The following is a 17,607-nucleotide window of genomic DNA, read 5'->3' on the forward strand; positions in this document are numbered from 1 at the left end:
AAATTCATGTGTGTGTTGTTATTTATTAAAATATAGGACAGAACCGTAAAGAGACGTATGTTAGGGTGTTGATATTCTCAGGTGGAGGGGCTGAGAGGAGCACACGGACCTGACGCCCCCCCGCCTGCCGGCTCTTATGAGTCTGGACTTGTGGTTTATTTTTAGTCGGAAGGAAACCATTTATTTCTCAGTAGTACGACTGGTGAGCTGTTCCGAGAGTCGAGCTCCCTCTGAGGCTTTTTCAAAGAAAAGAATAGTCACTATTAAACCTGCTTCAGCGGTTCAGTTCCTACATTTCATCAGAGAAGAAGATACACATGATTACATAACAATCAATCACATCTAACAGGTGATTAAAAGATACAATCTAAAACATCACTGTAACACAACACACACTCCATCCTTTCATTCATCTCCCCTTTTTCGGGTTATTTTTACCCTTTCTCTAATTATTATTCTTTATCATACACCAGACCTTTTAGCGCGGCATCAAGAGGAATCCTTAATCTTCCAGTCGCTCGCTGAATCCTGATCAGCTGACCTCACATAACAACACTTAAAAAGCTTCCCGACGAGGCCATTTGTTAGCATTTAAGCTGCCACACCCCCCCGGAAGGCTTTAAATCAGAGGAACTGATTCACAGCTGCGAGAGTCGCATACCAGCGCAACGCCTACTACATACTCAATCAGCACACACTGCATAGTACCTACTTAACGAACCATTAAGGGCGCCATTAACAGCAGACGGCTCACACCGAGGGTCACTCGAGTGAAACGTCTTCCACGCATCACACGACCGTATCGATCACATTACAGTCTCCTTCAGACACTCGTGAGATCAAGTCCTCCACTAAATCTGATATTTCCTCACGTTATTTTAAGGCAAGTTAAAGAAAATGGGAAAGAAAACCGGCAGGAGGTGTTTGTTTGAGGTTTAATCGATTTCCAGCCATCAGATCAGAAAAGACTTGTATGTTTTGGTTTAGAGAGATTATACACGTTGTTGTTCAATGAGGAGAACCTGGTGATATCTGAAGGAATCACAGATCAGATCGTAGAAAAACTAAAATATTCTGTATGTCTGAAGTCTGAACATTTCACAGAGAGGAAATGTTTGAAAGTATTGACGAGATATTGGAGCTTTTTAAACTTCACGATGTCCCACATGCACAAAAAAAAACAACTTGTTGGTTTCGGCCAAGTAATCAGACTGTGTCGGAAACTCACACACTCACACACACACACACACACACTGCTGTGTCACGCAAACACACTCATGTGTGGAGAAGAAGATACATGCACACACACACACACACACACACACACACACACACACACTTGCAGTATAACTCTCCCTTTGGAGCAGATGGCTCCACAGTCATAGCTGATGTTTCACACATCAATGAAGCACACCATGTACTCACAACTACTGAATACACACACACTCCCTCACACACACACTCCGTCATACACACACACTCCCTCACACACACACTCCGTCATACACACACACTCCCTCACACACACACTCCGTCATACACACACACTCCCTCACACACACACTCCGTCATACACACACACTTGTGCCACGCAAGCCAAAACTTCTGAACACACACATGCCTGCATACGCACACATGCGTAACTACTCGAACCCAGACGGACCAACCGCCTCACTCACAACTGCTAAAACACACACAGACACACACACACACACACACCGCACACACACACGTGCATGCCCACGTGCATGCACAGTGACTTAGTGATTCATACACACACATGCACAAATGCACACGCATGCACAGAGTGTCCTCATCAGCGCTAATTTATGGAGTGAGGAGCCATGTTGTTGGCAAGCTCAGACCTCAACACACACACACGCACACACACACACACACACACATATTAACAGCTGAGAGGCAGTAGGTTAGAGTGTTGTATTATCATGGGTGTTGTTAGGCCTCTTGTCAGATAGCCGATAGCACCGCGAGGGAGAATATTGCTCAAGGACATTATAGCTGTTAGAAGCCGGTCGGCAGCACCTGTGGTTTTAATTGAAAACACTCGACGCTAAATACAAACGTCTGATAAAGAAAATCGACCCGACTCCCGTGAACCACCTCCTTCTTCTACCGCCAGAGTTGAATGTGTGTGAGTTTATATCTCTTATTGTTTTATGATAATGTTCACTTTCTTAAGTTATTCTTTCTGAGTTCACAGCGAGAAAAGTGTCTTTTTCTCTGCTTCTCGTCTGAAATATTCCCCGGCAGGTTCCCAACAGGTGTGAAATGATCTCAAAAGCAGAAAAGAAAGAACGAAAAAGAAAATGTGACACTATAGCAGGATTTGTAATAGAGACGTATTAAATCCTCTACAATGTGCAAATTATACCCTATCATCATTTTGGAGCCTGACTAAGAAACCACATCCAAAAATTTCTCAGTTGAAAGCCAGAAATCGCAAATCCAGCCCAGTCGCCAGAATAACATGTTGGCAGTTGATGTTTCTGCAAACCACCGACAGCTTCACCTTTACTGCTTCTACGAAACACGTCACATCACGTTCACACTGCGAGTTTATGATCAGAGTTTCATACTGGAGGAGTGACGAGGACGGCGAGTTTACACGCGGCCGCCGTTCACGTGGTTTAACATATGTGAGCAGGAGAATTCTGGATGTTTTGGAGACAAATTCCAGCCGTGTTTAATGAATTAATGTGAATAAAACAGCTAATTATTATATTTTAACATGATCTTTTCTTAAACCAGTGGGTTTTGTGTTTAAATCCAAACAGAGCATGGGCACAGTGTTGTAAATGTACAATAAAAACACAAATCAAACTTTGAATCAGGTCAACCAGATATCGATTTGGGGGATTATATTCCATCGCTTCCTCTCAGTTTACCAGATTCACTTCTTCATAGCATGCAGTGCTGTTTGTTTAGGTACCTGTGCGCACCTGTGTGAACCCACGTGGTTAAGTTGTGGCCGTGGATTTGCTGCCGACGTAACATCCTCGACTTTTAGCTTTCCAGCTGATCTATACTAGTTGCTAGTTAATGTTAGCGAGCTATATAAGCGGAGGAGGGTTCAGCTCACACATGACACATTCAGTGATAATTGGATCTTGAAGTGCTTAAAATTATATGATTTTCACACAGATTTTGCAGCTGTGAATGTTTTTTTTTCCTCACTTTGTAATAAAAGGTGGCAGAGCTGCACTCCAGCACCACTGCACCTGTTTTATCTCTGGAAAAGTTTTGCTTTCCCGACAGTTTATGGCTATTTCACATTGGAGCGATGACCCACATGAACGTGAAGATGCAGACAAAACATAATTCCTGCACTTAAGACAGATATTGTGATCTGTTGTTGGATGATTCTTGCAGCGGATCGATTACTGCAGAATCGCGGTGATACTTATCGTGAATCGTCTTTTCACCGGTGATCTTAGCAACATTTTTGCGGGGGGAAAATGTTCAATGCAGATGACAAAATACTCTGTGACGTCTGAAACTGTTTGCTGATTGTCACCACAGACTTTGACTCTCAGAGTTTCCATTTGCAAATGATTAAACTTGCAATATGCTCTTAAAAATGACAGATATCACCTCCTGAAATTCAACTCTATTACAGATAATTTCCACGACAGACGGGTTCGTCCTCGAGAGCGACGTTCGTCACATCCGGCGCCGGAAACGTTCACAAACAAACAAATATCACCGCAGAGAGAAAATCAAACGCTCAGAAGGAATCTGATGTCAAATCTGTGTTGCCAAGTAGGGTGTAGAAAATCAGCGTTATTTAACTTACTGGAATCAATGTTTCTATAGCAACACAACTGATATTGGGAAAAGGTGTGAAACGGTCCCTGACAGCTGGTGGGCTATCATGAATTAATGTCGCCGCGCAGAGTCACTGTGAACTACCTGATTTACAAAAACACACATGCAAGAGGAGGAGCAGAGCGCCGGGCTGCGCTCCTTCAGCGATTTTAAAAACGTTGTTTCAATAAATGAAGACTTCGGACCAACCGGTGTGGGTTTGAGACGAGCTGTGTTGACAGCATGAATAGTAACACAGAGAGACACCGGCACCGTGCCCGAATATCTCTGGCACGTTCGAGCAAATTAAGGTACAGAGAGGAAAAAAAAAAGCGATTGATTCAGGGTGTTATGAGGACTTCTGTTCCTTTAAAGAGGCGACAGAGGAGGGTGATACATCAGCATGCAGCGTGAGACGTGTTTGCTCTCTGCAGCGGCTAAACGCTCACCTGTCGAAACAGCAAAGTGTCAAACATCTCGCGGAATGATAATTAAATGTGAAACGCAGTTATGAAACAGAAACGACGCTGTCGAGTTAAGACGTGATATATTCAGGCGCTGCACGCCTGAAAGAGCAATCAAGGGACAAAAACACAGGCGTCAGGGAACATACTGTATCTGACACTGCTCCCAATATCACTATAATATTGTGAAATATTCCTTTAAGTGGACAAAATTCTCTCAGAAGAAGGTCGAGTGTGATTGGAAGATTCAGATACGATACAGCGACGATCTCAGGGTGAGATTATTTTCTCATCTGATGCTTCTGAGGTCAAGAGTCGACTCTGACGCTCAATTTCTTGTTTTATTTGAACAACTCTTATCATTATATGTGTGTGTAACAAGATAATCTCCTTCAGTATATATACATATATATATCGAAGGAGATTATCTTCTTATCATCTGTTTCAAAGGTCAAGAGTCGATTCTGACGCTGAGCTTTTGTAACGCCGACATGAACAAGAACTCCTGAAAGCTTTTTCAGAAAAAGGAAATACATTTTAATTGCAAACTCAAATCCAAACTCTGTGTTCTTATCATGTGATGCGGTCAAAACCTCCAGAACAGCTAGTTCTGTATAATCAGCTGTTACTCAACTCTGATGAACATGACGGTCATAATGATTATAGGATGAAGCTATGAGAAGAGAATAAAACAGGTTAATGTCAAATATTCGATTCGAAAATTCTTTTTTATGAATGCTATCAATCAAATCTGCCTTTAACTTAGTTTACTGTTTGTTTTAGCAAATAAATTACCCTCAAATTACAAGCGCAAGGAGTCGGAGAGAGTCTGGAACCATAACTGTAAAAAGAATGTATAAAAAAATAACAATTACACTTAATTACTGGTGAAAAGCCAACGAGACGACGTCGTAAACAAAAGACTGGACTCATAAACATGATATTTCAATTGTTTGTATCGTGGTAATCGTAAATATCTTTATAAAACAAGATGTGTTCAGTCATTTTGTCAGAGCCGAGCTCAGTGACAAAGTACAAATGTAGCATTAGTAGATATTTGTGTTTACATAAATCACATTTAAATGTCAGAGAGATAACATCCCTTACGCCATACGTACGTTAGTCTACACAGCCGTCAATCCAGATGGAAACATACGGTATGATGCACTAAATTAGTCAACAGAAGCATGAATAAGTCACAATAAGATGAGCGGGGTTGCCAGGTTGAGTAACATTTCTGACTCGACCCGCGAGAGACAAACTGGATCTTTTTCTTGTTTAAGGAACATCATCGTGTCTTCTATCAGATGGAGGAGTAACATCTTCATTTGTATTCTTTTTCATGTCTTATAATAACTTATAAGGAGTCCGAGTCCATTCTCTGAAGATAACAGGGTCGGTAAGCAGAATATTCATATCAGGATCATATCAGGATCAAAGCAGCTTGTTTGGGTGGTTTGGACACACACCGAGTGGCTCCGCTGGTCATTATCGGCACTTAGCACATGAGCTAAAGCCTCGGCGACAGTGAAAAACTGGCGTCTGAGGCGTCTCGGCGAGGTGTCGAGCAACCGCAACGTTATTTTCAGCCCTCCCATCATCAAACATGCCTGCAGGGTGTCATCACGCTCGATGTCACGGAGCGTGATAGGTGTGATGCTGATAACTTCATGTAATCGTGATGTAATACACATGTGTATATCTGCATCTCTCTCTCCACTGATTAATTCACATCTTTCCTTTTCTGCTTTGTCTCCCGGCTGCGTGTAGATATTTATAATTCCGCCGAGCGTGAGGTCGGCTGGCGGTTCAGACGCAGCGTCAGCAACAGAATGATAAGTTACAGCAACAATGTTTTTTAAACAAAGTCAAAAAATGTCCCTCCGCTGATCAGGCAGAACATTACAGGGTTTTATAGTGGATCTTCTGGGTCCTTTGTGGATCAGAACTGCTCCAGCACATCTTACAAGATGCTCTATCAGAATTTGGACATCTTTCTTGTGCTCCTCCAGCTGTTCCTGAGCAGTGTTTTCGGTGTGTCAGGGCACATTGTCCCGCTCGGTCCGGTACTGTTGTTGTGATGAGGTGGATGTACTTAAGGTCCACTTGGTCTCACATGAACGCCAGCCAGGAGCGGAGAGGCAATCAGGACGATCAGGAGTTTTCCCGGTCGGCCGGCCGATGAATTTGCGTGAACTGACTCACAGATTATTCTGAGCGGCTGTGAGACGTACGCGGCCGAACCATGGGCTCATCGAAATTATTGACGTTGTTTAAATTCTCTGACATCCACTATGTAAGGGATAATGTATAGAACGGCGGTCCGTTCTATACATTATCCCGCTTATTACACGGCTACTTGCCAACACGAAAGAGAACTTGTCTTTTTACAATGTATTTGTTACCGTTCATAGTGTTTTTCAGCAGAGAAATATAGTTTCTCTTCTCCCTCTTCGCTGCTTTCCTCTCTTTTTCTTTTCTTGACCGGTGACGACAACTCAGCCTTTTGCCAGGACTCGAAATCACCGTATTTTCCCAAAAAATATCAAAGTTAATGTGAAACTCATCCATACTAGTGGCCTAGGAGTACGTTTTTTCCGATGTGCAGTAGACTACAGATCAGCTGACGTCGACCGAAGACGCTGCGGTGAAAAGTGACCGGACTACTTGTGGAGCAAAGATTTTAGTATCGTATTGCTACGAAATACATGAATCAGAGGCAAAAAGGCCACTTTCCTTAACGACGATCAAATATGCTTATTGACCGTCGAACATTGGGAAGGCCGATTCAAGTGAATGGAGCATTCTACAACATTAAGAAGAGCCGTGTTATAAATTAGGATGAACTACAAGTCCAACAGATATTTATACCACTTACTGACTCTCTATATCTCAGTCATGGTTACCCTGCACACTATCTTAAGCTTATCTTAACTATATTTAGCCTATCTTAATTTAATTCTGCTTATTCAGGCGGTACAGAACTTTCATGGTCACAAATAAAAAAAAACAACCTGCAATTTAGTTAAAGTTTGTTTGCTCTTAAATTAACGTAGAATGAAGCAAAGCCTCCTGGGAATGGGAAGTGCGTTTATCCAATGAACCGATTGCAGGTCAAGTCTATTTACAGAAACATAGGGGGATAAATGAGCGGCCCCTCCTGTGATGGTATGACCCTACAAGATGATGACATACGTCAGACAGAGAGATAGCGAGCAAGTTCGAGGAAAAGTACAGGATTTTTGACAGTCGAAGGATTTGCGTGGTTGCTTTTTGTTTTACACACGGAAGGCGAGAAGAGAAAGGAGAAGAAGAAGCGGATGCTGGAGGTGGATGTTGGTGCCCCTGCAGAACATCGCACTGTGATGAGATGATCGATGACGTATTACCAAAAACTCTCGTCGCTCTCCTCGCTTCGAAATGACAAATATCTTCTGCTAAATCTTATATTGTCGTGAGAGTCAATAATTCATCCGGCACCTGCGCCTCAAACAAAATAAGTTCATTCAACCTCCGTTTAAAAAACAAGCTGGATGTCATTAAAAATTGAAAGTGTGTTCCTCCCACACACACAACTTAACAGCATGGTCGGCGCCACAGTACAAGTGTGAGGTAATGCTCCTCGAATCGATCGGCGTTCAAACTACAAACTTCGTTTAGAGGAAAAAAAGCCTCGAAAATGTGCTTAAAATGTAAAACAACGCCCGTCTGAAACAGCAAAGATACATTTATATTACCCGTAGATAAGCAGATGAGATTTAAAGGTTTATTTTAGTCATCGCTGATAAATAATGAACACATCTTGGCGTAATCATGGGACTTAACTTGAGTCATTAGAGTTAAAAGGAAGCTGTCGACACTCATCCGTCCCACTGATCTCCGCACACTCACTTTACACTCTTCTGGCTTCAAACTCCGCCGCCTATTTCTGCCCGTGTCTCTCTAATGCAATCCCTTTTGTGCCGTCGCAAAAACACACACACACACACACACACACACACATCGCCCTTCATTTTCCGTTCAATGAGCATGTTATTTGAATTTTTCAAGACATGATCGTTTCATGCAATTTCATCAGAACCTGCCTGCGCTATAGAACCTCCGAGATAAAAATTAACTCGGGGAAACATGAGGATCCAAGGTGACTGGCGATAGTCATGTGTGGTTGTTCGCCAATTAAATCTCTTGATATAGCGTTTCTATTCCTGGATTAGGTGACGAACAGAGTTGAACGCGTGCCTTTGAAATGCCGCCGTTTTTTTTCTTCTCGTGGCGGTAATTAAAGAACATTTATTTATGGTATTGTGTTAGCGGGAGAAAACTTTACCTTATGTTTTCTGAGTTTGATGACATTTTATCGCGTCTGGAAGCTCGCACTCGTTAAAGACGCCGTAACAGCTTCATTAGCTTCTCATCTCTTTCAGTGAAGCACAATAATTAATATGTTTGAAGAGGTAGCGAGCATCTATTTTTAACTCTAACAAAGAGAAGAGAGATTATTTGAGTCGGTTCTTTCAGGCGAACGGCTCCAAACAACCACATTTCTTTACGCTCACACGACAAAGACGTCTTTCATCTTTGGGAATTATGACTTACGTCCAACAGCAGGAGGAGAAAATGTGATGTTTTGATGCAAAATACACAACAAAGAAGAGGTCAGTGTGCCATTAATCCAGACTAGCGCTTCCAGGGTTCTGTTTCCTGGTCGCAGCAGTGTTGGACGAGTTACTTTGTGCGACCGATCTGAGAACTTCTTGTTGAAAATCTCCTAACTTATTTTCCGGGGTTGTCACTGTCGCTCTTTTTCAGGCAAGTGATCATACATTTGATGGGGCGGGACACGTCACCCTGATAACCAAGTTAATGGACTATAATCTTGTTCTAGCTGCGTCTGCTGATCCTGAGATAAACCCATCTGTGAGAGCAGATTCTCTGGACACTGAATGTTTCCTGTAAGCTTTTTTTTGTCACCCTGTGCGTTGTTAGCTGTGTAGTAAAGCCTCTGTTAGCACAGCGTTAGCTAGAAGGAAATGTTATGTTGACACGGGTCCTTTGAAACTCATTTACAGCCCAGCTTTGTCACAAAAGCCTTTAAACTGATACTCAGATGTCACAGTTGCATCTTTTAGAAAGAAAACAACAAAACCAACTCACTTATTGTATAGAAATCTACAAATGTTATATGTTATAATCTGTCCTGACAGGATTTCTGACATCTGTTCTCACTTTTGACGTGTCGTCCTCTGGATTCATTTGCTGTGTCTCAATACAGGGTCTGCATCCTTTGGAGGAGCATTTGAAAGCCAATTACGTCACGATGCTGCAAAGTCCCAATTCAAAGGTTCCTCCAAGTGCTCCATCTTTCCCTGTTTCTGGAGGATGCACAGCTACGACCCCTCGTGGCCTCACATATCCCAAGATTCTTTGCGCACCCGAAAAAGAAGAAAGAAAGAGAGAAAATGGCGACATCGCGTGGCGTAGATGGTCACTTTCGCGGGCCTGGGCGGCAGAAATCGTGACGTAAGGGTAAAACATCTGGCAAGGCAAGGCAAGTTTATTTGTGTAGCACAATTCAGACACAAGGCAACTCAAAGTGCTTTACAGGCACACACAAATTACATTAAAAGACATAAAAATAGCATTTTAAGACCAGTAAAAACATTAAGAAACAAACATCAAAACAAGTAGGCTAAGATAGAGAAGCTTTAAAAGAAACAAGACTGCAGAGTCAGAGTCATAATGCAGTTCAAAGACTTGAATTGCTTCAGTTAAAATCAGTGGCAAAGAGAAATGTTTTAAGTCTTGATTTAAAAGAGGTGAGTGTTGGAGCAGACCTGCAATTTTCAGGGAGTTTGTTCCAGATATGTGGCGCATAGCAACTGAAAGCTGCTTCTCCATGTTTACTTCTGACTCTGGGGACTGAAAGCAGACCGGTACCTGACGATCTCAGAGGTCTGGATGGTTCATAACGCGGCAGCAGATCAGAACCATTCAATGCTTTATAAACCAACAACAGGACTTTGAAATCTATTCTTTGACAGACAGGAAGCCAGTGTAAAGATCTAAGAACTGGAGTGATGTGATCTACTTTTTTGGTTCTTGTTAGGACTCGAGCAGCAGCGTTCTGAATCAGCTGCAGCTGTCTGATGGAGTTTTTAGGGAGTCCTGTAAGGACACCGTTACAGTAGTCGAGTCTGCTGAAGATAAATGCGTGAACAAGTTTCTCCAAATCCTGCCGAGACGTAAGCCCTCTTATCCTGGATATATTCTTAAGGTGATAGTAGGCTGACTTTGTAACTGTCTTAATGTGGCTGCTGAACATGTCAATAATTACACCGAGGTTTCTGGCTTTCTGGTGACGCAACCAGGAAGTGCTCCAAAGGCTGGACCGTCACATTTAACAACGGCTGACGAGGTTAACAAGGTCTCTCTGAAGGACTCGCCTTCAAAGACCGCAAAGGCCGAGTCCTTCAGAGGATGCAGACCCTGAACTGAGACACAGCATCTGTCTTCTCTCTCCGTAAAATCAATCAATCAATCAATCAATCAATTAGCCACTGCTGAGCCTTTTATTAGGAACTGATTAAAGTAAGCACGCCTGCTAACTAACTACACTAATATAAATGAGACAGAGGGATATATTATGGTTGCCGCCATCTTGTTTTTGTTTTTTTATCCGTACATAAAAGAGGGCGGAGCTGTGGGAAGAAATCCTGATTGGATCACGTTTACTCGCCCTGATAGCTGCTAAAACATCTTTTATCATCTATTTTACTCTAAATGGGATCATTATTTATTAAATGTACATCATGATGTGTTGAAGAAGACGTGAAACTAGAGATTGAGACCATAAACTCTTTTCAATGAGGTAATAAATCAACTTTTTTTTTTTAAACCGGCCGCGTCGCCCCCTGCTGGCCATTAGACAGAATTCAGGTTTAGTCCACATCACAATTCCTTCACTGCTCGACACTTAACGACCCCGATCCTTTAAAGACGTTCGCTGTCTTACATTAACGGACTGGATTTCATCGTAACCATGTCAACAGAGGTCCTCTTTGTGCTAAATCCAAACCCAAACCTCGATCTCTCCCACACTTTAGTCGTGTATTTCTTTGTGCTTAAACATCTCCGAACCTCACTCACAGCGGTGTCGGGTCAGGAGAACAGTTTTATCTCCTAAGCAGTGATTTGTAGAGGATTTGGAGGAGACACGCTGAGGTCACGAGAAGTGTTGCAAACAAATTCAAGCATTTTTACTTTGAGGAATACAGATGATGCTGCGGTGTCAGAGCAGCTTCTCCGTTTCTGCCTCTCTGAGTTTGTTTTTCCCCCAATTTAAGCGGCAAATTAGACTCCCGACGGCTCGCAGAAGTGACCGCACACTCGGTCCATAAAAACACGATCAAGGATCTTTTATGAACGCTGATAAGGGCCTCGCGTTTCACTCAGACGCAGCGTGCCAATGGCTGCTTTTTAAAACGTTTCTGACTGCATCTCCATCAGGCCGTCGTCAGCACCTCTGGCTCCTCTTTTTTCCTCACTTCTGCTGTGATCTAGCTTTGTGATTTAGCTCATTAGCTTTTCCTTTTTAAGCCTTAAATACCAGCAATCTATCACGTATATTCACGTGATGCCGAGCAGGGTTGAGCATCTACATGTTGAGCTTTGTGCAGCCGAACACAAACGCCACGCGAGCCGCCGCAGGCTCGATCGGTTCGCTTCTCAGTTAATTGCAGGCTAAGTCACATGTGTGGTTGATTTATCGCGGGCCAGTCCCTCACACAGACGTACAGCCCCCCATCACTCCGCCGCGACGTGTCCACATAATTCATGATTTATGACGGTTATTAGAAAGTATTGATATAAGTAAAAGTGAAATATGGTGCGACAGTCGCGTCGCACGAGGCAGAACAAAGACACCAAGCTGTCTGAATTACTGATCGCTGTTTTACTCATCGCTTGTTTTAATTAATTTCTAATGATCTGGACGAGAATGTGATGAAAACGTGTTTTAAAGGAGGTTAAAGTTGGCGATGTTCCTGCAGTTTTTAGGTTTATCATGTGACGACTCTGTGGTCAACATCTGGTTGGGTTTAGGCACAAAATCCACCTGCTCAGGGTTTGAAAAACGTAGGTTTTGGATTAAAACACCTGGTTTTGTCACCACAAAGACGTCCTTTCATCTCCAAATACTGATTAAGGATTTCAGATAGTAGTTTACACATTAAGATTAAGAAGCATAAACAGATGCTCATAAATACTCATTAAATGGTATTCATTTATTTAAGTATGGTAAAAATAGGAATACTGGGGAAACTGCTACCAAATAATAAATATCATCATATTTATATAGATTAAATGTTGCAATGCTCCTTCTGGAAACCACCGATACATTAAAACTTTACATTTCTTTAAGATCAGTTTTCTATATTATGTTGTGACAACGCTGTGTTTACGCTCTGGTTAGGGTTCGACACAAATAACACTCGGTAAGGGTAAAGAAAACATCATGTTTTGGCTTAAAATTCCTGTTTTTTGTTTTGGTTTTTTTGCCACAAAAACAACTGTGGATGTGACGACTTCAACCGCATCCAAGTATCATAAAAACAGACGTTTTCTTTTTTTTTTTTGATGGAAATTCAAACCACTCGCAAGAATAAATGTTCTGCAAACCACTGACACGTTTAAACTTTACATTTCTTAATGTTCAGTTCTCTATTTCATGTTGTGACAACTCAGTTAGGTTTAAGAAAACATCATGTTTTTGATTTGTAGATGTCCTGAGGTCTCGTCACCACATATATATCAAAATACGCAGTGATATCATGTCTACAAATGTTGAAATCTCACACTCAAGCTGTGGTCACTGGCCCGGCAGCCTTCTTCACCTCCACCTCCTGATACGAACGTCAGGTCATGTAACGTGAACATGATGTGACGGGACAGACGTATCACAGCCAACATGATATCCTGCCGACTGCTCTGTGATTATATGTACTGTCATTTATTTAAAAAAAGAAGTAGCTCTCCGTGTAGCTACTGCCCTCATACAACCTCTCGACATCTCATCTGACGTCTCTCTTTGAAGCCTGTAGGAATTTTCGGCGCTCGTCCACAAGGACTCGCTTTAATTATGCTCTCCTGTAACGCTCGGCGAAGGAGAATGAGGTGCAAGGTTTTAGTCGGGGAGTTTAGATTCCGAGAGAAAAGTAAAGAAGGGCTCTGAGTCATCTGGTCGGCACGAATCTTCCCACACAGCTTCAGGACAGCACATGGCACGCTGAACTCATCTTTCATTCACGTTTTTTTCTTTATAATAGGCTCTTTAATTTGTCACCAGCCTGAGAAAAAAAAAATGCACTTCAACTGTACTTCATCGGATTATATTTCAGCTTCAAGAATGTTACATCAAAAAGAAAATGTGTCGTCAAAGGAGAAGATGCAAGAAACTGTGTGAGCAACGTTGATCTGCACGTCAAACTGGGAATAAATGTAAATGTAAAGAGAAAGGAAACAAACAAACCCTCCTGACTTCCAACCGACCTCAAACATCGAAGACTTAAAAGGAGGAAAAACAAGAAGCCGAACATGTTGGAGACGCCGACGAGGAGCCAGGCGAGCTCCCCCTCCCAACCTCCCCCCCTGCCATCTGCATCTCCCTGCCTCCAATACCAAGTCAATTAACCTAATGGAAGTGGCAATTAATTAACTCGGCAAACACAATGATTAAGGACCTGACAATCAAACGGGGTGGGAGTGGTTCCAGCAACGCTGATTTAGAGGTAAACGCTTTCCCGGCTTTAAAGAAAAGCGAAGGCACACATGCACTCTGCGTTAAACCGGATTAACGTCAATTAAAACCAAAGACAGTCAGACCTGAGCGCCCCACCATCTGCAGAAAGTTTTCAAAATAAAAGCACCTCAGTTTAGCTTAGGCCCCTTACCGTGTTTCTTTGTCCGTTGGCTCCTATTGGTCCCCTGAACACACCTTTGATGCTCCTCAGCTGTCCGTCACGCAGGTGGGTGGAACTGATCACAATGTAGTAGCACGCCATTGGGTTCGACTTGTGTTTCGTCTACTTCTTCCAAGTTCTTGAAGTCTTGAAAACTGCTCCTTCCTTCAGCGTCTGCTCATCTCTTCCTCTCCTCCTCCTCTGTTTTTTATAAAGTCGAGTTAAGATAAAAAATGAGGAATAAAATGAGAGAGTAAAGGAGGAGCTCACTTCCCCCCACTGCTCTGATTTATTCCCTCTCTTCTCCAAGTTTCTGCCGGTGACTCTTTGACTCGTCTCTGCTCATCTTCTCTCTCTCTTTCTAAATATTTCACCCTCTGCTCCTCCTCTCCTCCCACTCTTGTCTTTTCTCTCTCTCTGTCTCTCTCGTTTTATATTCCTAAACTCCCTCCGGATGCCTCTGTCCCCCTTTAAATATTTCTAAGTCTTTATCCTCTCCAGATGTTTTGCTCCCATCTTTCATTCATCAATCTTTCCTTGTCATTGGCTCCCTCTCGTCCTCCTCCTCCTCCTCCTCCTCCTCCTCCTCTTCGCTTCCTTGCTGAGTCGAAAATTTCTCCCCCCCTCCCCAAAAAAAATCTCTCAGCCTCTCATTGATCAGCCTCGCAGCTCCTTCTAACTATCTCCCGTCCGCTGCCTCCACTTCACAATCTCTCCAACCTCGTTCTTGTTTCTGCCTCCCTCTTTTGTCTCTGTGTCTCTCTGAGTAGAGAGGAGGGATACTTTCTCCTCTTTGTCTCCTGGCTTTTGTTTGTCTCTCTGTGTGTGCTCTCTGCCTCCTTGTAGAAGAAGAAGAAGAAGAAGAAGAAGAAGAAGAAGAAGTACTCAGTCTTCTCCTCCCTCTGTCAGAGCCGGCGTGCAGCCTCCTCTCAGATGCTCCTCTCCTCTCCTCTGCTGCGCTGCATGTGTTGGCTCTCCTCCCTCCCTCCACCTCCCTCTCTCTGCTGATCTCTTGCTCTGTGGCCAGCAGAGTGGTTTGCTCCTCAGTTACCCGCGGTTACCATCTGCCCTTTTAACGCATGGAGTGCTGACGCTTGCTCTCTCCTCCCTCCTCCCTCCCTCCATCTCCATCTCCCTCCCTCCCTCTTCCTCTCCCACCCTCCATCTCTCTCTCTCTCTCTCTCTCTCTCCCAGCCTCTCTTCTCGCTGTCTTTCTTCTCGCTTTAATCATCTCCTTCTCTCCCTCCTTCTTTCTTTTCCTCTCGAAGCCAAAGGAGACAAGCTCCACCTACTGGCAGGCAGGGAGCGTACAGCGAGGGGGAAGAGGGAGACGCAGCAGGAGGTTTGCTTTAATTCCACCCATGCTGGCAGTGAGAAAGTATATTTTATAAATCAAACGCACGATTAGATGAGAACACAAGTGAGGAGCCGGTGGTGGTTTAGGGTTTTACTCAAGGGTGCTTCAGCTACGTGGCTCAGATCATCTCTTATTTCAGATCCTGCTTCTGGTTCAGGGTATTTAACTGCTAAACAAAAATAATTAAAATCATAAATACTGACTAAGGTGATGATATGGAGGCTCATTTACGCCAGGAAAAATAAGAAACACGTGAAAAAACAGAAATACGTTTGACCTAGTCGACAGAATAAATGTTGACAATGTGCATTTTCTGCAAACCACAGATATGTTGAAACTTTACATGTCTTCAGGTTCAGTTTTTGGTTTTGTCCTGTCACAATGTGCTGACGCTCTGATTAGGTTTAGTCACAAAAAAAACACAAGAAAAAAATCATGTTTCGGCTCAAAATACCTGGTTTTGTCAGGTATGATGCCACGACTACGACCACATCAAAAATACTGACCGAGGTGTTCAGAGTAGATAGAAGTTTACACATTAAGACACACGTGTAGATAAATGGTTGGTCATTATATGGACGCTCATTTATTCAAAACACAGAACTTAACATGTCTTTTTGTTGCAATTTTCTATTTCATGTTGTGACATGCAGTCGGCACAAAGACGACTTTGTTAGGGAAAAATATTATGTTTTGGCATAAAATACCTGGTTCGCTCACCACAAACACAGGTTGGGATGTGTCGAATGCTTTTCTTGCTTCAACTTAAAGAACACCTGCTTTTGTCAAAACAGATAAGGCTGGAGACATCCCCTCTTGCTTTAAAACTCAAATTTTCTTGTCTCAACCGTGTTAAGAACATCTGTTTTTGGTCACCATGAAAGCAGCTGGAATTTCTCCTTTAAAACATTCAATTGTGTGACACTTACAAATGTTGAAACACAGTCTCGACCCGCGTTCACTGACCTAAACACGCCTAAAACACATGACTGACGAAGAACGTCAACAGAGCAGACACATAAAGAAATTATGCTTTTTTATTTTTTCCTTTCCTTGTTGTGCTTGTAAAAGATCTTGAAATTTAAAACAAACGTTAAACAAGCTCCTCTCTCCTACAGAAAACACTGCCCCTGAAACGCCTCGTCAGTAGTCTCACCTTTAATTCTGTGACTTTGTGACATCACACTGCATCACCATGTCACACATTTACACAATAAAAGCCTAATAGCTCGTTTGGGATGTAAGAATTGATTTAGCGCAGCTGCTCTGTTGTTATTAGGAGTGCTGACTCAGGCGTGTGTCAGCTGACCAATCAGAGGAGACCTGGGTATTCAGGTGGGGTGGCTCCTTAAAGAGACAGGCGCTAAAACAGAGCGTTGAAACTGGACAGTGTGAGAAAACTGACGTGTTTTCAGAGCATTAAAACACGTAAACCTGTTGTAGAAGTAACCAAAAATAAAATTACAAGCTAGAAAATGATTGTATTGTCTCCTTTGAAGCGATTCTTGAGGAGGATTGTTGTGTGTCTCATTATGAAGTTGCCAAAGAAACACGATACAATGTGCATTAACATAAACTCATGAATAAATAATCTAACAAATAAATAAATAAGACGGTAGTCTACATTAATTCTGACACCTGTAGTTGAAGTTCGACCTCAAATGAATTAGAATTACTCGGCGGCTCCATCCTGCTCTGAAAATAACGGATTTCTTTTATTGCTTATGTTGCTGTTTATATTTCCAACCTCATCCTTGAGATCTGCAGACACAGCAGCATCACAACACGCAATCTTCCCGCTGACTCTATCAGGACTGCGAGGTATTCAAGTGCGTGTACGAATTAATCTTCTCGCAGCGCTGAATACACTTGATCAAAACTGTCACTGACCCGAATCAGTAGCTCCTAGCAAGGAGGAGCTCCTCCTCGCTGGTGACTGGAAACAGTGTTGTCAGGTGAGCTGTGATGTACACCTTCTGTATATTACCACCTAGTTAAAAAGCTC

At 42.7% G+C, this 17,607-nt stretch overlaps 1 protein-coding gene across 1 annotated transcript in view; it reads right to left on the reverse strand.

Moving 5' to 3' along the window:
* The window catches only part of LOC115596433 (uncharacterized), an 82,264-nt gene extending 66,919 nt beyond the window's left edge, over nucleotides 1-15,345 (reverse strand). The window contains exon 1 of the mRNA XM_030441521.1: nucleotides 14,237-15,345. Within this exon, the coding sequence (XP_030297381.1) occupies nucleotides 14,237-14,347 (111 nt within the window). The 5' untranslated portion in view covers nucleotides 14,348-15,345. The remainder of the gene's footprint in view (nucleotides 1-14,236) is intronic.
* Between the last annotated feature and the right edge of the window lie 2,262 nt (nucleotides 15,346-17,607).

This window comes from Sparus aurata, chromosome 15 (genome assembly GCF_900880675.1).
Source record: "Sparus aurata chromosome 15, fSpaAur1.1, whole genome shotgun sequence".
In the NCBI taxonomy this organism is placed as follows: Eukaryota; Metazoa; Chordata; class Actinopteri; order Spariformes; family Sparidae; genus Sparus; species Sparus aurata.